Source organism: Vulpes lagopus, chromosome 14 (assembly GCF_018345385.1).
Source record: "Vulpes lagopus strain Blue_001 chromosome 14, ASM1834538v1, whole genome shotgun sequence".
NCBI classification, from domain to species: Eukaryota; Metazoa; Chordata; class Mammalia; order Carnivora; family Canidae; genus Vulpes; species Vulpes lagopus.
This window is the reverse complement of record NC_054837.1, coordinates 26,400,425-26,422,106: the sequence shown is the minus strand read 5'-3', so window position 1 is coordinate 26,422,106 and position 21,682 is coordinate 26,400,425. Positions and strand designations below refer to the sequence as shown.

Here is a 21,682-nt window from a genome sequence, read left to right as displayed (position 1 = left end):
AATGTTTCCTGTCCTCCTGCAAAGCCTGAGCTTGGGTGGCAGTGCCTCTGAGGTGGGGTGGTGGTGAGGGGGGTTCCAGGGGGTTGTTGAAAGCTGGTATAGTTCACCCCAGGCCTCAGCCAATTCGGGCTGCCTTTGAGATCCCTGGTTGCTCTAATGTAGCTGGTCTATTATGACATGTAGAGCTCAGGAGGATTGCAATGACAAAAATTCAATTCAAATGGACCTGAGGAAGAAAAACAGGAGGAACATTTTGGCTCATGGTTGCCAAAAAGTCCATGATAGATTCAGGCATGGCTGGATCCAGCATTCTAGTGCATCATCAGGATTCAGTCTCTTTCCATCTCTCAGCTCCACTTTTATTCTTTGGCAGGCCTTTCTCATGTGGTGGCAAAAGTGATTAATAGCTCCGGGATTCTGTTCTACCAGCTAAGCAATCCCAGTGAAAAGAGAATGCTTGCTTTCTTTCTTTCTTTCTTTCTTTCTTTCTTTCTACCTTTCTTCTTTCTCTCTCTCTCTTTCTTTCTTCTCTCTTTTCTTCCTTTCTAAGATTTTATTTATTCATTCATGAGAGACACAAAGAGAGAGGCAGAGACAAAGGCAGAGGGAGAAGCAGGCTCCCTGCAGGGGGAGCCTGATGTGGGACTTGATCCCAGGACCCCAGGATCATGACTTGAGCTGAAGGCAGACGCTCAACCACAGAGCCACCCAGATGCCCCAAGAATCCTTCTTTCCATAGAGTTCCAGCAAAAGTTTTAGGGCAGGCCTTCATCTGTCCAGATTGGATCATGTGGCTATCCCCAGACTAATTGCTATATAGCTCATGGGCTATAATGCACTGATTGGCTGGACAAGGAAAGTTGGTCCACTTATAGGGACCAGAATGAATGAGCTCCTTCTAAGCTGTACAGATTGATGCTGAAAGAGGGAAAGTTTTCCGAGGGAAAATTGGAATGCTGTTCCCCACCTAGAAAGAGAGATAAATGCCAACAGGCAAAACCAAGAAATCTCTACCTCACATAATCCACTGAAATGTGTCACTCAAGCCTAAACAAACACTAGAATTTAGACCTTTGTTCTCCTCCCCAGCTGCACCCTCAAATAATATTAGCAATGACCTCCTTGCCTAATACTTGAAAAGGAGTTTAGATTACAAGGTCCCTGCACATGTGTTAACTCATTGGCCCTTCCTAACAACTCTGCAAGGTAAATATAACAGAGATAGAAATTTTTATGCCCTCATTTTACAGATGCAAATACTGAGGCCCAGAATAACTTGCCAGAGTCCCACAGAAAAATAAAATGAACGGGGGAACTAGGGTAGCATCCCAGAGTCCAGGGCCAGCTGTTGTTCTATCACAATGGGCTGCTCTATCGGTCAGCTTTTGCTGCATAACAAAGCACTCCACAGATTAGGGCCTCAGAACAACAACCACTAATTTATTTCACGAGTGTTTAGGTCAGTGATTGGGTTGAGTTCAGCTGAGTGGTTCTTTGGTCTAGGTTGATCTTATGTGGGTTTGTTCACATCTGTGGCCAGCTTCTATGTTGGCTGAAAGTGAGTGGTTTATGATGGGGCAAACGCAGCAGTTAGGATGACTGTGACCCTTACAGTGTGGTCTCTGCCACCTGCCTGCCAAAGTTGCTTAAAGAATAGCAGGGGGTAGGCTCTGTGCCTGCCTGAAAACCCTATAAAATGAGGACTGTCCCATGGGACTCTTTAAAGGCTCATGGCCGGAATCATCGGTTACTGCTGTGTGGCTGTGGGAGAACCATGTGGAGGTGACAGTGAGTTTGCTTTGTTTCAAGACCAGGAGCACAGAGGAGCCTTTATCTCCAGTGTCTCCCAGGCCTGTCTCTCCCCTTGTCTCAGGCAGCAAGCAGTTCAGCATGGAAGGAGCCAAGGCCTTGCCATTTCAGCCTTAGCCAGGTCCTGGGAAGGCTGGAGATGTCCCAGCTGGCTCCAGAAACGAAGAGAAGCCAACAGCAGCCTGCATCCTCTCGATGAAGCTGGCTGTAGTTGGCCATATAGGGGACACTGTGGCTCTGAGACAGGAGCCTGGAATGGCAAGGCAGGTGGGCAAGTGGAGCGGCACTCAGCTCCATCATGTGTGGTTGGCAAGGCAAGAGACTGTCATCTTTTCCTTTGCTGGCCCTTGGCCTTGCCTTGGCTAGGGTGTGTTGGAACCCTAAGAACTCAGCAAATCAAAGCTGTATGTGTGGTTGAGACAGAATAGAATGTATTCAGCTCACTTCTCAAAGCTTTTCCATGGCTTCCATATCATTCAGAGTGGAAGCTCAAATGGTCCTCATGATCTGATGTGCCCCCTTTTCCTCCCCCCACTACTGCTCTGATCTCAGCTCCTACCCATCTCCCTTTTGCTCACTCTCATCCAACCACTCTGTCCTCCTTGCCATTTCTTTAACTTAGCAGCACATGCCTACCCCAGGGCTTCTGCACTTACTTTCTTCTCTGCTTGGAATGCTCTGCCTCAGATAATCCACGTGGCTAAGTCCATTACCCCCTTTGCTCAAATCTTTGCTCAAATATAATCTCTCAGTGAGTCCTCTCTGAATTCCTATTTAAACCCAAACTTCCCACTCAATTATCAGCCCCCCTTCTTGGTCTTTATTTTTTCTCCAAAATGCTCATCACCAGCTGATGCCTTTTACGTTTGACTTACTGTTTGGTTATTATCTGTCTTTCCCACTAAAACATAGGCTCCGCAAGGATAGTGACTTTTCCTCCTTCTTGTTTGTTTGCTTTGATTTTGGATCCCCAATGCCTAGAACAGGGTTTTACACATAGTAATAGATGTTCTATAAATATTTTTTTATTCTTCCTATTTCTCAACAGAAGCTGGCAATCTGTACTTTTAATTAAATCCTGTGCTTTTAGAATATTGGCATGATTTTACTTAAAAAACAAAACAAAACAAAACACTGCATGGGCCAAACAAAAGATATTTTTCAGCTGGGACCCTATTCCTGGAATGTCCCACCCACCCCCAGACTCCCCCTGTTTGAGGTCCTTGACACAAGTTGCATTTCCCACACCATCAGATAATCTGAGTGAGTTTTTCCAGATTTCTAATTGAGCAGTGATATGCTAGACTCAGGGGAAGAGGAGAGGGACAGGAAAAAGACACAGAGAGATGGAAGTGACTGGGCGCCATCCAAGCTGGTGTCTGCAGGTTCTGCTGTGAAGCATCTGGGTGAATTCCAAGACTGGGGCTGGGAGGCCGAGCATGGCGTCGAACTCTGCAATTCTGCGCAGGCAGTGGCAGCTCCGCCGGTTCCCTGCAATGCCCTCAGGTGCCCCGTGCCCCTTCCTGCCAGCCTGTCACAGACACCTGCTGCAGCTCTGAAGCTAAATGGGCTTTCAGGGTTGGTTTTTCAGCTCATCAGAAAGTGACAGAAGACCAGGAGGTTCTGGTGGTTGAAGTTCCTGAGCAAACAGTGCCAAGGAGAAGCAGGCAGAACAAAATGCAAAGCGGGAGAAAGGCAAGGTTCTGGAATCTGGCTTTTTCAGGCTTGGGACGGAGTGTTCATGGTAGTTTTAGATGCGACGTGGCATGTTGCCTAACACCATGCTGTGCAGGGGGGCAGATCTGGAATGGGCCTGGCTCTGCCACTTACATGCAGTTTTATTGAGTGCCCACTGCCCGAGCTTCGGGGAAGATTTACTGAGCATCTACTGTATACCGTACTCAGGACTGCCTACAGAGTGAAAACACAAGGCCCTCTGTTCAAATCTTATTACAAATCTAAAGATGATAACAGCAGAGCATTAAGGTAGGTTCGGGGCCCTTCCATGCACAGAGCCCTGGGCTGTAGGCCCATGAAGCTGGCCCTGCATGCACTGGATGTACAGCTATTGAACAAATCTGGACCCAGCCCTGCTGTCATGGAGCTTACAGAATAGGTAGATACGCAGTAAATAAAGAAGAAAAATAATAATTGCAAATCCAACAAGTATTTTAAGGGAAATATACAGCGAGAGTAAGCAATGGGCTAAGAGGAAGTGACTTAGCATAGTCAGGGAAGGCTTCCTGGAGGAGGTGATACATGAGCAGAGACAGCAGAGTATGAGAAAGAATCGGCTGCATGAGAGTATGAGGAAGATGCCACCAAGGCAGAGAGAACAGCAGAGGCAAGGGTCTGGTAGCTGGAAGAGCCAGTGTGAGGGGAGTGTGGTCAGAGATACAAGGAAGGTAGCAGGCGGAGGGGCCTAACAGTTCTTTGAAGTCATGGAGGAGGCATTAGATCTTATAATGGGCAGCCACTGGAGCACTTTATTATTTTAAAATTACATTTAAAAACATCCAAATGTTCATTTCTTTTTAGATCGCTAACATGGTTGCAAGTCCGAAGGGATATATTGTGAAAATTCTCCTTCCCAGCTCAGCTTCATCTACTCACTTCCTCTCCCCAGAGGCAAGCAATGTTCTCTGCTTCATGCTAGTTCTCTACAGAGATACTTTGTGCATGTATCCTGCCTTCCCTTGTGCAAAAAGTGGTGTTGTTCTGGAACGTCATCCTGCCTCTTGGTCTTTATACCAGGCAGTTCATCTTAGTGATGCATCCGTATCTGTCATAAATAATCTCTTTATTCTTTCCAGCTGTGTAGTACTCCCCCGTCCACAGGTGCACCGCCCTCAAACCAGCACTTAGTGTCAGGCATTCAGATTACTAAATAGAAATGATTTAAGCAGGACCTTGGGAAGCCCACTTAAACTCTCCATGATTCAGTTTCTCATCTGTAAAATGGGGATAAGAACATCTATGTCGAAGGCTGTCATGAGAACTGAACAAGATAAAACTTGAGAGGCACTTAGCATGTAGCAAGCCCTTGACATGGGAACTGTCAATTATTGCTGTTGTTGCTTTTTTTTTTTTTTTTTTTTTTTGCTGTTGTTGCTTTTGTGATGGAAAGCAGATTGTTCCTTGGAACTTGCTCCAGGACTGGGAGGCCATCTGTGTCCAGGAAAAAGAGCGGGAGCCTCTGGCTTCTGGTGAGGCAGTGATTTTACCCTTTCTGAACTTGAAGCTGCAGGCCTGGATCTGAGCCATGACTTTGGCCTGACTGAGCTGAAATGTGTGATTTTTTTCAGCATCTCCAGGGCCAGAGGCTGGGTGGGCACGTCTCTGCTTGTTTCTGAGGCTGAGAGGTGGGAATACAGTCAGGGGCTGATGGTCACCAAACACTCATCAGGACTGAACAATCTAAAACCAAGGGGGAATGTTCTATAGGTACGAGCAGAGTAGTGATTAGCACATGGGCTTGGGAGAGAGTTCAAATCCTGGCTCTGCTTTGTTGGTAGCTGTGTAATTTATTAAGCAAGTGGCTTCATCAGTCTGAGCCTCAGTTTCTTACCTGTAAAATGAGGATATTATCACTTACCATTAAAGCAAATGGTGAAGGCATGGAATTTTGCACACAGTTGACACTCAATAAACGTTACTCATCATTGTTGGATAAACTATATAGTCTAGGGGAAGTAGGAAAGAGGAGTTCCCATTCTGCAAGTGCTCACAGCATGTCAGGGACCGTGGCAGGTGCTTAAACTCACCAGAGTGGTGACACCAAGGTTCTATGGGTCCTAGGGTGGAATCCTGTATAAATTATCTGACACATGCATCTCTACTTTGCTCCTGGTATCAATGGTGGGTTTCCCTCTGCTGCTCCTGTGTGGGGCTGCAGGCCTCCTGTCCACTGTGGCAATGGCTTCTCTGTAGCACACAGTAGGAGGCACGGGGGGCCTGAAAATGTCAGAGGCTTACCATTGGATTTTCTCCCCTTCTATTAACTCAAACCTGACATCTTGGCTGGACTTAATGCAGCATCATCTATGGGCAGGTAGGAGAACTTCTTAGGATCATCTCCTATCAGATTAGAAGGTGATTAAGTGGCTTGCCCAGGGTGATGAACTCAGGGATCAGAACGTCACTGTCCCAAAAGTCTCCCTTCTTCTCCCACATGAGGTCAAGTTCTCTAGAAGCAGAACCTGTGATGGGATTTCTAGGACAGGGAAGCAGTATAGGGCAGTGGGGGATGTGGCCTCAGCCCCTCCAGGAGAGCTCTGGAGCATGCTAGCATGCGCCCCTCCTGTAAAGGACATCAGTGGTACCTGCTAGCCCTCCCCTCTTCCTGCCCCCTTCCCTACCCCTCAGTGAGGGCCTGCCCGTGGACACATGACCTCCTTCTCTGGACTCACTCCGCTGGTGTTCAATGCCTCAATGACTCAGGTATTCACTCTCCTGGCCCAGGCCCAGTTGACTGGGGCACCCACTGGACTGGCACCTGAGACGTGAAGTGCCTTGAGAACCCTGGACGGCCAAGCTGAAATAACCTGTACTGTCCAGGGTGGCTTCTGGCTTGGAGGGTGGAGCTGGGTGCTTTCCACAAGGCTGTCAGCCAGCGCTCTTGCTCTTTGCAGGCAGAATTTTAATAGGAAATGAACTCCTGGTGTGCACGACTGGATGCTGGAAAGGGTGGGCAGCCAGCTTCCACCTTAAGGGCAGCAGAATTTGGAGATCAGAGTTCATGGGAGGGGACTGTGTAACCCTTGCCCCAGCCCTCCTTGCTTCCTGGGACCACCCCCCCTCTCCGAGGGCAGCTTTATCTCTGCTGCAAAGCAGGAGGCAGGGTATCCAAATGAAAGTTCTGAGTCCAGTCCAGGGGCAGCTGAGGAAGCCCATCACCTGGGACTACCTGGGCCTGAGGCTCTCAGCGCCCATAGGAGTCCCTCCTTTCTTTCTTTTTTTTTCTTTTTTTTTTTCCTCCTTTCTTTCTATTTTCCAAGCAGAAACAGTGAAATGATCGTATGACTCTGGGAAGATTACATCAACCACAGGGGAGCAGATGAAATGGCTTTTCTATAAGAAATTCCCTTCCCACGTGTGCAGCCCTCAGCCCCTCGAAGATTTAATAACCCCTCCAACTGCACGATAGGAGGGAGAGTACTGTCCCTGTTCACCTCCCGGCTTCTCCAACTAACTATTCAGCATCCCAGAAAACAAGGCCAGGTTGTACTAAAACCTTCAGGGAAATCAGGACCCACTGGATGCAGTGATCCACCTTCTGAAGCTTTTGGGGTTTTTGTAATTAACTAAATGTAGTCTCCCTGGTCTCTCCCCCTTTACTCTTTGCAGGAGGGGCAAGGCGGAGAGCTTCACAGAGCCAGAAGCTGGGCTCAGTTCAGCTGACTGCCTTAGTGCTGAGGGAGGCTCATGCATGCATTCAACAAATATTTATGAAATGCCTTCTATGTGCCAGGTGCTGTGTGAGGTGTGGGAGATTAAGAGAGAACAGAACAGAATGCGTTCTGCTAGGGGCTCACGTTTTAGAGATGAGAGACGCAGACTCTAAGCAAACAAACAAGACATATGATACATTTGGGGAGGGATGTGAGCTATGAAGAAAAGGAAATTAGAGTGACAGGGGCTGATTTACCTTATTAGGGGTGAGGGAAGGGACAGAAAGTGTACACATGGCTTTTGCAGATGGATGTGTCACCCAGATCAAGAGACAGAACATTATTACCCTACAGATGCCCCCTCCTGCCTCTTCCCAGACAATACCCTCCCCAAAGTTAGCGGTGGATTTGCTCTGATTTCTACAACCTTCAAATAGCTTTGTCTGTTCTTAATTTTCATGTAAACACCATTAAATAGAGTGTCCTCTTTTGCTGCTGGCTTCTTTCATAAAACATAATGTCTGCGAGATTCATCCCCACTGTTAGATACACCAGAAGTTTGTTTTTTATCGTGGACCAGTATTCCACTGTGTGTACAGACCACATTTATCTAGCTACTCTCCTACTGATGGACATTTGGATGGTTTCTAGTTTTTAGCTGTTATGAATAAAAAAGTTATGAACATTTTTGTACGTGTTTTAGAACGTGGTCATTCTCCTCTTGGGTATATACCTAAGAGTAGAATTCGTGAACTGTAGGGTAGATGAATGTTTATAGCTTTAATGGGCCTGCCAGTTTTCCAGAGTGGTGGTACCATCTCCCTTCCCCCAACTTCACTAAGATAGAGTTCATATATCCTATAATTCACCCTTTTAAAGCAATTTGGTGGCTTTTAAGTATCTTCATACAGTTGTGCAGCCATCATCACAATGAATTTTAGAACATTCCCATTGCCCCCCAAAAGAAACCCATACCCCATAGCCATCACCGCTAGCTCCCTTCCCCTCCCCCAGCTGCTGGCAATCAAAATATGGACTTGCCTATTCTGGACATTTCTTATAAAGGAAATCATGTACTATGTGACCTTTTGTGACTGGCTTTTTTCACTTGGCATCATGTTTCAGAGGTTCCTCTGGGTGGCAGCTGTCAATGCTTTATTTCCTTTTTATGGCTATATATGACTTTCCATTGCATAGATACACTGCATCTTGTTTGTCCATTCATCAGTTGGTGAATATTGAGTCGTTTCTATCTTTTGGGTATTATGAATATTATGAAATGCTATGAGCATTTGCATACAAATTTTTGTGTGGACACATGCTTTCATTTCTCTTGGGTGGGTAGATAGGTGTGGAATTGCTGGGTTACCTGGTAGTTCTGTGTGTAACTGTGGAGGTGCTGTTTTTATAAGCTGTGAGTTATGTTTGTGAAGATCCTGGCTGCTGTGTGGGGCATGGACTGAAGATGGCCAAGGGTAGAAGCAGCAGGATCCGTGAAGAGGAGTAGGAGCAGATAGTGGTTTGGATCAGCATCGCAGAGAGCCAGGCAGAGAGTAGTAGGCAGATTCTGGGTCTATTATGAAGATCAACCCAACATGATTTTCTGATGACTTGGGTGTTAAAAAGTATTAAAAAAAAAATAAGGCCAGGATTGACTCCAGGGTTTTGGATCCCAAAGTTCACCAAGCCAAGTTGACTAGGAAATGAATCCAATGACATCCCCCAGTAGGAAGACCCTGGACAGGAATTAAGAACTCTAATGACCCTTCCCTTGCTAGACACATCGCCTTGGGTTAGTAAATGAGAAGAATGTGCAGTTAAGGAAGAAGGCTCTCCATTCTGATCCCTTTCTGCCACCAGGGAAGCTGTGATGTTCAGTAGGAATTTCCATCTGGGGGCCTGAGTTTTCCCCATCTAGGAAGTAGAGAGGCTGGGTGTAGTTCCCTTTCTTCTCTGCATCCCCTAGAGTGCTTGGCATAGAGTAGGGACTTGAGAAATAAAGAGCAGCTGGGTAACTAACTGAGTGATGTCCTCTCTGGGTTCCTATTTTCCAGGAGCACTGAATTTCAGCCATGACTGACACTGTATTTAGCAACAACTCTAACCGTTGGATGTGTCCCAGTGACCGACCTCTTCAGTCAAAGTAAGTGGCTGCATCTTCCTGGGAGTGGCTTATGTGGAGTCAGAAAGTCCCTATGGTTCTACACTTGAAGGAAGAAAAGAGTAGCCAAGAAAAAAAATAGAATTTCCTTTCTGGGAGTGGGGAAAAAACCGCCCTGGTGGGGGTATCATCACAGAAACTTTGCTGACTTTGCTGCTCTGAAGGTTGAAATAATAAGATGAAATTCTGAGCTGCATGTCCCATATTAGAGGGGTGTCATGGTGTAGTGGTAAGAGCACTGACCTGCTGGTTAGAATCAGGCTTGGCTCTGCTTCTAGATCTGAGCTCATTTACTGTGTGATCACAGGTGAGTCTTTGCCCCTCTCTGGGCCTCAGTTTTCTTATCAATCAAATAAGGAAGTTGGACTAGGTCACAGGGTACAAACTGGCAGGCCACCAGCTGACTCTGACTTGCAGAAGTGTTTTCTTACTATTTGTTTTCAGCCTGGTTATTTAAAAATTGGGCAGTGTGACATAAACGTAACTTCACATTACAGAATAATCCAGTGATTATCATACCCGAATCAGTGACACACTGGACCTGTACCATTCTAGCTCACGAGAGCTGATACATTTTCAGGCATTTTGCAGGCCGGTTATTAAACACAGCCATTCTGAAAAATTGAGTTTGTAATTCTGCCATTAAATTATATTAAACATAAAGGATATAAGTACTCAAAATTAATCGCTTAATTATTTTTACAAGGTTTTGGTGTTCTCCGTGTTATGTATATTATACTGTATATATAATGATACACTGCTGCTTCCTACTTTTACATTCAGTGGGGCTTTTTCCCATTGTTAAATCATCAATTGTTAAAAGTTTACCAGCACGCCATTGCCTGTAGTGCTGGCAATCTAAGTCTGCTGTTTATCATTCCTGTAGATTTTCACTCAAAATGGCTTGTTTCGTTGAACGCTTGATAATTTTATTGCGAACTCCATCTGTGAGAATCCTGGGAATCTATGTCGGGGACATTTTTCTTCAGAGGGATTGGCGCTCTTGCTCCTGCCAGGAGTCAGGAGTGCCACTCACCCAGAGTGACATTAGCTCCTTCAGAGGGTCCTGGCTCAATGTTGGGGTCTCAGATTGAGCTTCAGATCAGACTCTGGAACACAGTGCTGGTATTTGCCTTGGACTTACTGCTCACAGTTCACTGTCCAGGGTTCTGTTTGCTGGGTCTTCTTTTTCCTTTTCAAAAAATTGCCTTACAAAGGCATAAATAGGTACCTTGAACAGTACAACTTTAAGTACAATTTGATCATTGTAAAAACACATGTGTATACCCATGTGTATACCCATGTGTATACCCATGAAGCTGTCTCAGCAGTCAAGATGAAGAACAAATCCACCCATCCCAAAAGCTCCCCCGTGCCTCTTCCTCCACCTCCTCCCCCGCCCATATCTAGGTAATTGCTGGTCTTTCGGCAACTATACATTAGTTTGCACTTTCCAAAATTTCATACAAATGGAATCTTATAGTGCAAGCTCTTTTTTTTGGGGAAGAGATGTCTCTTTTCTTTTTCTCAGCATAGTTTATTTCATGATCCATCCTTATTGTTCCAAAACATCCATACTGTTTTGCATAGCAATTGTTAATTCCTTTGTATTGCTGAATTCTCTTTCATTGCATGGATATACTACAGTCCGTTTATCTGTTTGTCTGCTGATGGACTCTGGGCTGTTTCCAGTTTGGGACCAATACTAATAAAACCTCCTACAGAGATGCTTTCCTTTCTCCTGAGTAATTACTTTTTTTTTTTTTTTTAAAAAAGGATTTTATTGATTTATTTGAGAGACAGAGAGAGAGCATGAGCAGTGGGAAGGAGCAGAGGGAGAGTGAGAAGGAGACTCCCCACTGAGCAGGGAGCCCGTAATGGGACTCGATCCCAGGACCCTATTAGGATCATGACCTGAGCTTAATGCAGGTGCTCAGCTGACTGAACCACCCAGGCACCCCTCTCTTGGGTAGTTACTTGGAAGCAGACTGTCATACTTGCATGATAGGTATATGCTGGACTTCTCACAAAGCAGCCAGACTGTTTTCCAAGTTGGTGGTGCCATTTTACATTCCCACCAGAAGGTATATGAAAGTTCCAGCTTCTCTGCCTCCTCCCCAGCACTTGATATGATCAGTCTTTCCAGCATTAACTATTCTGGTGGGTGGGCAAGTGGCATTTCTCTGTGGCTTTCATTTGCATTTCCCTACTAATAACGCTTATATAACATTTGGCATTCATATCACCTCTTTGTTGAAATATCTGTTCAAACCTTTTGTCCATTTTAAAATCAGGTCATTCCTTTCTTGTTAAATTGCACAGGTTTTTCTTTCATATGTTATAGATGAACATCCTTTTTTTGGATACACATTTTGCACATCTTTTCTCTTGGTCTATGATGCGCCTTTTCTTTTTCTTAACAGAATCTTTTGAAGAGGAAAAGTCTTTATTTTGAAAAAGTCTGTTTCATTCAGTTGTTTGGCAAGGAGAGGCAGTGTTGGAGAATTCCCTCACTTTCTAGCAATCTCAGAACTGCATTTAAAAAGGTTTTGCCCTGGGGCGCCTGAGTGGTGCAGTCAGTTGGGCATCAGTCTCTTGGTTTCAACTCATGTTGTGAACTCAAGGTCCTCAGATCCAACCCCAAGTCTGGCTCCATGCTCAGTGCAGAGTCTGCTTGGGAATCTTTCTCCCTCTGCCCCCCCTGTTCATGCTCTCTCTCTCTCTCTAATAATTAAATAAATCTTTTTTTTTTTTAAGGGTCTGCTCTAATTTACCTAGGACTTAGTTATATACTGGTAAAGGGTCTTTCTGAATATTTAGTCCACCCATATTCTCTGAAGCAAAAGCCCCTGTCTGCTTACTTCCATCGAAAACCTCCAGTTCTATGATTTTACAGTTTGGAAGGCACCATGGAACTCTGTTGGCTTCCTTGTCAGGAGGAAACTTCTACGCTGCCAAGCCCTTCCCATGGTGTACTCTTGGAGCCAAACTTACTTTGCAGAGAGTATTCCATCAACCCAAAATTGTTTCTCTGTAAGATAAACAGTTGCCTGAAGGGTGGATGGGGGTAAAATATTTATTTTATTTAAGAAATGTCAGTTAATTAAAAATTCCATCCATCAGAGTTTACTTTAGTCAATATGAAGCCAAACAATTTGCCCTACAATTAAATTAGAATTATTCAAACAGTCTGGACGCGGTTTCATTAAAGTGCTCCTGGGCTCCTATGAAACATCTTCTATTCTGCGTGCATCCGGCTGCCTTGTTTGCTCCTGTGTTTCCTTGAGATATTAAAATTATTTTTCAAATAAATGCTAATGGGTGAATTATAGTCATCACACATGCTAGCTAGTCTGCTACAGCTAATGCAGATGCTTCTAATGTCTTTCTCCAGTAAATTAAGAAATCTAGTCTTAATTAACTGCTGGCCAGCCGGAGACATTTACCATTTTTGTGATTTTCAAATGCTTTTGTGATTTTCAAATACCTTCCTCTCTCAGCCCCCTTGAATCTAATGACAGTGTTTGAAAACACAATTGTGATTGTGTTTAAAAGATGGGAACGCATCTGCTTCTTGCTTAGGTAAGGCAGTTGCTCAGCTCCCTGTGTTGGAAATAGATGGGGAGAAATGCTGTTGCCTGAAAGTTGCTATTTCTCTATAGCTTTCAAGTCTGCAAGCCGCAGAGTACCAGGGGTCGGGAGCAGACACTGACGCACAAAGGGAGGCCATGACACATCTATGATTGCTCACATCTATGATTGCTCACCTAATTAATGGAGATGCTGGTCTCCTTTCTAGAGTTGGAGAACTTGCTTTCCCAAACTGGGGCGCTGCAAATGAATGACCTGCTGACTGTTTGGGGTTCATGGCCCTCCCCTCCATGTCTTCCTTATTCCCCAGGATGATGTTGGCCAAGCTATCATTAGGTGATTTCTCTACAGTACCCAAAATCCATTATTCAGATATATAAACGATCAGCTCAGTTAAATAATCAGCTGAACTGACTGGTCATTTTAATCAGAGCTGAGGAGTTTACAGCCCTACATTGCAGCAGCCTTTTCCGATGTGCTGAAATAAGATAATAATGACTGGGGTGGGGGGGGGGGGCGGGGAGGTGTTGGGGGAACCAAACCGGAAGTAAGTCATTGCAATTTACACTCAATGGTTGTTGCATCCAGACAGTGTTGGCATTGTTAAGAGATGTCTTTCCTAACTTTATTCATTTTTTTTCTCTCTCTCTCCTTTCTTTGCCTTCCTTCAGTGATAAAGAACAGTGAGTATTTTGATACTTTGATTTTTTTACAAACTGAATTTTATCACTTTTCTGATCAAATTAGCTTTGGCTCTAAAGAGAGCTGGTTAAACAAAGGAACTAGCAAGTTTTACATTTCTAAAAAAAAAAAAATCCCCAAAATTAAAAAACAAGTTTCTTGAGAAAAAAATATATATAATATTTCGAAGAATGATCTTGGTAAAGGATGGAAAAGCATTACTTAGGAGAGCCCTCAATTTCATCCTTGTAATTTGTGGGATCCCAGCAAATTTATTGACCACTCTGTGCCCACTTCTGCAGCATTTACCTTGGAACAATGTTCTCAGCTAAAGACAATGTTGGCTCACATAACTGCTATCATTAATAAAAGGTGACAAGAAATGGAACAGAGCCTGTGGGAAGTTATGTGCCACACATATGATCTCTGTCACCTCATGGGAGGTCATTCTGGTTTCCCAGTGAAGTGCCTTTGACGCAGAGGTCCTGTCTCTGCTTACAACATTTGTGTTTTAAATTGGATTCATAAAAAAAAAATTGGATTCATTTCCTCAATATGCATGACAGATTGGATGCTGTACCAATAAATGAACAGTCAAGCTGCAGAGCAGGTCCGGCTTTGGTTGTGTGTGCACACTGAGAAGCTCTGGAAAGCCATTTTTACCCTTCCTAAGATGGGGAAGTTATCACAGAGCCAGCAGTAAGCCACCAGGTCTGGCATCAGAAAACCCAGGTCTGGGTCCTGCGCTGGTACTCTTTCAGTGTGGCCCAGAGCCATGCCCTTCATTGCCTTGAATCCTGGCTCCTTCCTTTGTAAAGTGGTATTACTACCCTGCCCTTCCTCCCTCTTCAGGTGGTGGTAGGATCGTATGAGATGCACGGGAAAGCTTTGTAAACTGTAAATCACCAAGCAAAGTCAGAGGCATATGTGACTTACAACCTTGCCTTACCTTTGTGTATATATACATTGTGTGTTTGCATACACACACATACCTGTTATATATATCCATTATATATACCTTGTATTATAATATATATTAATGCCTGCATATATTATATATGTAACATGTGTGTATAATACACATTTTTTAATATATATATATTACTTGCATAATTTCAGCTTTTTTGAACCCAGGTGACCACATCATCAGGCCCAGAATCCTTAAAGGTTTTCTTAACACTGATTAACACTTATCTAGGTGATCTGGGGTGATTCTTTCCCTGACTCTGTCCTGCCCTCCCTATCTGTCAAATGGGGGCTTTGAACAAGCTGATGACTAAAGACCATTTGAATGTTCTACAATCTCTGTTGTTGGCTGGTAAGATTCTGGCCAGACAAGATCAGCTTTTTATGAATATCATGAGTATATTAGTCAGACATCCAGGGAGAGATGCTGAGACATTGCCAGATCATAAATATGAACATTACAAGGTAAGTTTGTGACTCCAGAGGGTACCAAGGCTCTTGGAGGCTCCCTGAGTGCTGGAAGTCAAAAGGTAGGGTGTATGTTCATTCTCTTTCCCTTCTTCCTTCACCCCTTCCCTCGCCCTCTTCTTTCCTTCATTGACACATACTCACCAAGGACCAACCACATATCAAACACTGTGCCAAGCACCAGGAATACAGGAATAGCCAGAGTGTATGTATCTAGTGGAGTCTAAAAACAAATAAACAGCCGGCCAGCAACAAATACACAAGTGTGCAAGTCACTGTGATAGCAGAATCACAGTGGGCCATGGGAACACAAGGAGAAGCACCTAGCCCAGACTTGGCGGTCATGATGGGAGAGTTCCTGGAAGAAGTGACATGTAAACTGGGACCAGGTGACAGAGTAGCTGTCACAAGACAGAGTAGCTTGTCTCATCTCCACAAGATGGAGAAGAGACAGAGGAGTTCCAAGTAGGGAACAGTATGTGCAAAGTCCAAATATGAGAGGTAGTGTGCAAATTTAGAAGAACTGAGAAGAACTCAGCCTGACTTAAATGATTAGCAAGAGCCTGAGATCCCCTTAGCATTCTAAGAGGGCACAGGGGCCACAGCATCCCTCCTGCACAGCCTTTAGTTGGGTAGGGGTAAATTTCATCCAAAAGAGCCTTTATGCCAGCAAAGCATATGTAAACTATTGTGTGGTGTAGCAGCCCCTCCTTCCCCATCCTTCCCTCCCAGATTCATTAAAACCTCATTCACTAAGCTGTAAAGAGACTTCCTGCTGACACCTGCCTATGTTGGCATCCTGGGGGAAAGGGGGGGTGGAGAAGAAGAAAGGAAAGAAAAAGGATTAATTTTCTGCACACTGCTGCTATTTAATGCTTCAGAGCCTTCGTGCCCCGACAGCACTTCCATCATCCCACTCCTTTTGGGAATTATAATTTATTAATAGAGACATCTGGTGGGTATTTATTATGTGACTATTGTGTGCATGAACTGAAGAATCAAGGTGGGAGGCCAAAAGGAGGTGGGAGTCTGGCCTTTCCAGTGTTTTAGGGAGCGACACCTGTGAGGGACTTCCACCAGGAGTCAGGACGGATCTCCTTCTTCACTGGAGCCATGGATCCTGGCTGTGGTGGGAGGGATCCTTCTGACCCTCTCCAGACGCACCTGAGCAGATATATTTAGGTGGCCAATGAAGCATGGCCAGGATGCCAGTTTCTTGAGTCTCTGACTCACACATGTTTCTCAGCAATTCCCTTCTCTCTTCAGAGCATCCGTCATCTAGAAAATGAGCAGGTCTGCTGCAGTGATCTTTAAACTTTTTGTTAGGGGCAAAACTCTTTCTTTGAGTAAGTTTAATTCAGAAGCTAAATATGTAAGACAGATAAGAGGAGAGCTGGATAAAGACTGTTAGTGGCTGAAAGCATTCAACATATTATAGTGAAGTTTATGCAACTGATCATTTCAAATAACACCAAACTGTAAAATAAATGTGGAGACTCTAACAGGTTTCACCTTTTTTGTGTGGTTGCCATAGCAGATAATGTATCAGTTAGCTTTTGCTGTGTGACAAACCATCTTAAAACTCAGTGACATAGAACAACAGTTATTGATTCTCAGGATTCTGGGCTTGGCTGGTGGCCCTGCTGGTCTTGCATGGGTCTTATGCATCAAAGGGTTGGCTGATCTAGGATGGCCATGGCTGGAATGACTCTGCTCTGCTCCACATGCTTCTCATCCTCCAGCACACTGTCCTGGGCTTGTTGTCATGCTCATGGTGGAAGAAACACACAAGTCTTTTTGCAAATTCAGCCTCAGGAGTGGCACATCATCACTCCCCTGCATCTTATTGGCTGGAGCAAGTCATAGGTCTGGGAAGGATTCACAGGTAGGAAAATAGACTGACTCTTTGGTGAGGGGGATTCCAAATTCACATGGCAAAGAGCATGGATACTTGGGAGAGTGAAGTATTGAGGTCATCAATGCAGTAAACCATATTTTGTGCTTTTATGAAATATTAAATTCTTTAAAAATTTGTTTCTTTGGGTTTTTTGACTGATATTTCTGTTTTGCTAGTGTTGAGAACCCAGCTGAGTGAGGATGGAAGGCCTGGTTGACTGCCTGCTCTGGCCCTCTTTCCCCCACTCCCCTGCAGCCCTTAAGACTCCTCCAGGGAACTGCCAAGAACGGTTTTGGGGTAACAGAAGGCAGACATCCTGCAATGTTTCTCCAGGAAGTGTTGTCTTAAGCCTGTGGATAAAAGTGGAGACCGGCTAAGTTCTTCACTCTTATCTCAGCCAGTAAACCAGGGGTCTTTCTTCATGCAGCCTTTGAAGGTCCAGAGTAGCCTCTGAGGGTCCCAGCAGGAAACAGAAGTGAAACCATTCCCATTTAATAAATCTAGAAGCTGATATTCAGAGTAGTGCAGGGCCCTAGTATGCACCCTATTTATATGCAACAGACCCAGGATTCCGATCTTAAACTCTGCTAGGTCAAAGAGGGCTTCCATTGGCATGCTGTGGCCCTCTGGATCTTTTCTGGCTTGGATACAATGCTGTGAGTAGTTTTTTCAAAGAAGCAGTACTTTGCTCTCCAGCTTTGGTCTTTGATCAGTTCCTAACATTGGACTCTGGTCTTAAAGATGCAGAGCTGGAATCCTATACCCAGAGGCCCTTGGCAAGGGAGCCACTGTCCTATCATAGGAGCATTCTCGAGGGTCCCACGCTCACAGTATTCCCCAGCATATCATGAGGAGGCCCAGACAGGCCCAATCTCTCCCTTGAGAGCAAAGGCTTTGGTTTGAAACACCACCTCATTTCCCTCTGTTTGCTTTTGGAATTAAAGCATGAAAATCCACAGGAGGCTTGCGAGTCCCCACTGAGACCAATCGGTGACATTTTCAAACACTGGATGAGCTGTTTGTCAACTGCATGTTTTGGAGCTAAGAATGGGGGAAGGGTTTGGAGAGATGCTGGCAGCCTCCAGCAGACCTTCTGCTTGTCTGCAGATGGAGGCAATTATCTCAGGTGGGCCCTCTCAGATGCCTCCATCCCCACTTATGTTTCTGGAGCCACGTATGTTCAGCAGCACCCATTTCCTATGCCCATGGATCCCAACGAGTTTGTGTTGGGGTAAGAGGTATTGGTTTCATGTCCAGCCCATGGCTGACCCTGTCTGTGACCAGATTGTGAGCTGCAGGAAATTGTCCTTGAAGGGGTCCTTACCGGGCACACAGCCCAGCATCTCACCTGTGCTCTGCTTTGATCACTGAGTTGCTTTGTAAAGGCAGGAAATAAGCAGAGAGGAACCAGAAGAGAAGAAGAAAAGTGGGGACCAAGGAGGTAAGAATGGGGGAAGTTGAGACATCCATTTCCATGGAAAGTCAGAGGGACCTGGGGAGGTGGCTGAATTAGGTTGTGACTAAGGCTCTTTGGGAAGGATGGGTCGTCTTCATTATGCTGGAGTCCAGTGTATCCTTTAAAAATAATGAGAAGAAATATCAGGCTAAATGATGTTAGCACATCTTAGGAAGATCTTTTTGACAGAACATCACAGGCTCCATATAAGAGAGTGAGGTCTCCACTGTGGGGAGCATTCAAGCAAGGCAGACAGACAATGGTCTCTACCTCCTGGTATCTATGACTTTGTGTAATCCCCTCATCTTGGGATTAGAAAAGCTGGGACCTATTCCTAACCTATAGAACACAGCAAAGGGACAGGGTATCACTCTCATGATTACATTATGTTATATAAGACTCTCACAGTTGACAGGAGCTAAAGTCACCTGGTATACTTGATGAAGCAAGCAGCCCATAAGATGACATTGGAGAAACCCACCTAGTTAGGAATTGCAGATTGCCTCCAGGACCCTGGGGGTGGCCTCTGACAACAGCTAACAAAAAGCCAGGCCCTCGGTTATGCAGATGCAAGGAAATGAATTCTGCCAACAACCCAAATTTGCCCAGAAGCAGAATTTTCCCCAGTCAAGCCTCCAGATGAGAACACAGCCCAGCCAACATCTGATTGCAGCCTTGTGAGATGCCAAGCACAGGTCCCAGTTCAGCCATGCCTGGACAGACGTGGAAACCATGAGATAATACATGTGTGTTGTTTGAAGTCCATGAATTTGTAATAACTCATTATGCAGCAATAGAAAACGTATCCTGATGCTGTAGATGGGCCTTCATGCTGCTGTTTCTATCCTTCAGCTGCATTTTTCCAGGCAGCTAATGCTGCAGAGCAAATCACCTCAAACTGAGTGGCTTAAGACAACAGAGATCACTTATCACATCTCACGTTTCTGTTGGTGGAAATTTGAGGGTGTCAGAGCTAGCTGCTTCTGGCACAGGGTTGCTCATGCAGCTGTAGTCATGTGCCAGCTGGGCTGCAAGCATCCCAGAACTCGCCAGGGGCTGGAGGTTCACCACGTAGCAATCTAGTTGGTGCTGGCTGTGACTGCAGGGCCTCCATTCCCCTGCATGTGGGCTTCTCCACTGGGGATGTTTGCACGCCCTCGTGACACGGCACCTGGCTTCCCCCAGGGCAAATGACCCAAGACAAGGCGGAAGCAGCAGTGTCTTTTATGACCCAGCCTTGGAAGCCACACACTGCCACTTCCATTGTATTTCACTAGTCACACAGGACCAGCCTCTAGTCAGTGGGACTACCAGGAGGCAGGGGTCCTGGGGAACCATCTTGCAGGCTGGCTACCACATTAGCTTCCACATTCCTCCAGCATTCTACCTGTGTTCGCACCTCCAGGCCTTTTATTCCCTCCTGAAAGACCATCTATTCCCTCCTCCAGACCTGGTCTCTTCCTCTGCTGTCCCCTCATGGATTTCAGCTTACCTCTGGGATCTCTGCAGGGGCTCTAGCTCTGCTGCAGGCCCATAGGTTATATAATTTTGGGGGGCCCTCTTTAAGATAACACAGAAATGCCTTGCTTTTGCAAATTTTTCAATCACTCCACCACGGCTAATATCCTTCCTGCAGTCTGAGAAGGTGCCTGTGCAAATAACTGGTCTCAAATATAAGCATTGCCGGCATCACAGAATATCCTTGTCAGGGTTTTAAGATGGATGTTGCTTCCCCAGGGGGTTGTCCTTGGTCCCCTAGACTGACCAGATTGCTTGGGTCTCTCTCCCTATGGGTCACACTTACAATTAGACATTTAACAGTCCCTTTGGGCCAAAGGGGACCCTGTCTTATTCAAAAACATTCTGTGTTTGCTTACTCTCAGACACTATTCTAAATACAACTGACACTGTCATGGCCTAGACCCAGACAAGGCCCCTGCCCTCCTGGAACCAACATTGTGGTCAATGGGGGGAGATGCGATAAACAGGTAAACAACAGACATTTTTCCAAAGGTAATTTCAATTAGCGATGGGTGCCATGAGGAAAGTCAGTCTGGGCAGTGGGGGATGGAGGAAGGCCTCTTTGAGGAGCCACTGTTTGAGCCAAGGCCTGAAAGATGAGAAGGAGCTGGCCATGGAAAGATCTGGGGTAATAAATGTTCCCGGTAGGGGGGAACAGCAAGTGCAAAGGCCCTGAGGCAAGAACAAGGTTTCAGCATTCTGGACTGAGCAGAGAGGCCAGTGCAGCTGATTGTAGGGATAAGGGAGAGCCATAAGGATGGAGAGGTTAAGGACACATTGGGTAGGATTTTTCAGATGGGCAAAATCTTTTAAAGCAGGTTTTATCTTGTTAGGGTAAAATCCACACAGTAGCATAACATTAACCATTTTAAAGTGTATGATTCAATGGCATTTATCAGATTCACAGTGTCATGCACCCACTATCCCTATGTAGTTCTGGGTGTTGTTCTAAATCAGTGAGAAACCATCAGAAGGTTTTGAGCAGAGTTATCCAAGCGAGTTTAGCAGTTGCTCATCCCCAGAGGTCCCCACTGCAAGACAACGTGTGTTTCCATGAGAATTTCCCCAGGCCCCACCTTCCTTCCCTTTGTCAGAGCAAGGCTTGTCCCCAAAATCTGCTTGTCTTTGCTTTCGGACTCTTTCTTCTCTGCTCTTCAGAGCAAACCAGCTAAGGGTGGGAGGATGCAAGAGAAGTAGGGGGAGGGAGGAAGATGAGGCTTTTAATTTCCAACTTCTAGTGTCAAAAGGCAATTTCATGCCTGCTGATGTGATTAGAGCAGTGGAAATAATAGAGGCTGGCAGCTAATGGGGTGCTAGCTCTGGAGGATTCCTACTTACTAATTTTTCCCCCAACAGGGACAATTTCTAGTGGTGTTTAACCTTGTGTTCCATTCAGGGGGGTACCTCCCTGCCGAGGGGCATGGAGCAGCTTATTAGCAGAGATGATGATAATTTGCCATAGACCACAGTGTCAGCTCTCCACCCGGAAGCCTTTGATCTGCTGTGCCGCCACCAGGGCTCTGTGGGCATGCCCTGGGCAGTGGGAGATGCCGTTAGTTCCCTCCATATCGTGAAGATTAAGTGTGCAGCCTGCCCGGCTCTGAATTCCACATCTGCCACTTCCCAAACATGTCACTTTGGGCAAGTGGACTCATTTCTCCATATCTGAGTCTCCTCACCAGTAAGCAGGCCATAACAATCTCTGTCTTGTAGGGACCATGTGAGGATTACATGAGGTCATG

General features: G+C 45.4%; 1 protein-coding gene across 4 annotated transcripts in view; it reads left to right on the top strand.

Moving 5' to 3' along the window:
* Positions 1–21,682, top strand: part of RPH3A (rabphilin 3A) — a 271,152-nt gene that overhangs the window by 192,679 nt on the left and 56,791 nt on the right. For all 4 annotated transcript variants that reach the window (XM_041728337.1, XM_041728335.1, XM_041728336.1 and 1 more), the window contains exons 3-4: positions 9,254–9,342; positions 13,623–13,634. In XM_041728337.1, coding sequence (XP_041584271.1) covers positions 9,272–9,342; positions 13,623–13,634 — 83 coding nt within the window. In that variant the 5' untranslated portion in view covers positions 9,254–9,271. The remainder of the gene's footprint in view (positions 1–9,253; positions 9,343–13,622; positions 13,635–21,682) is intronic.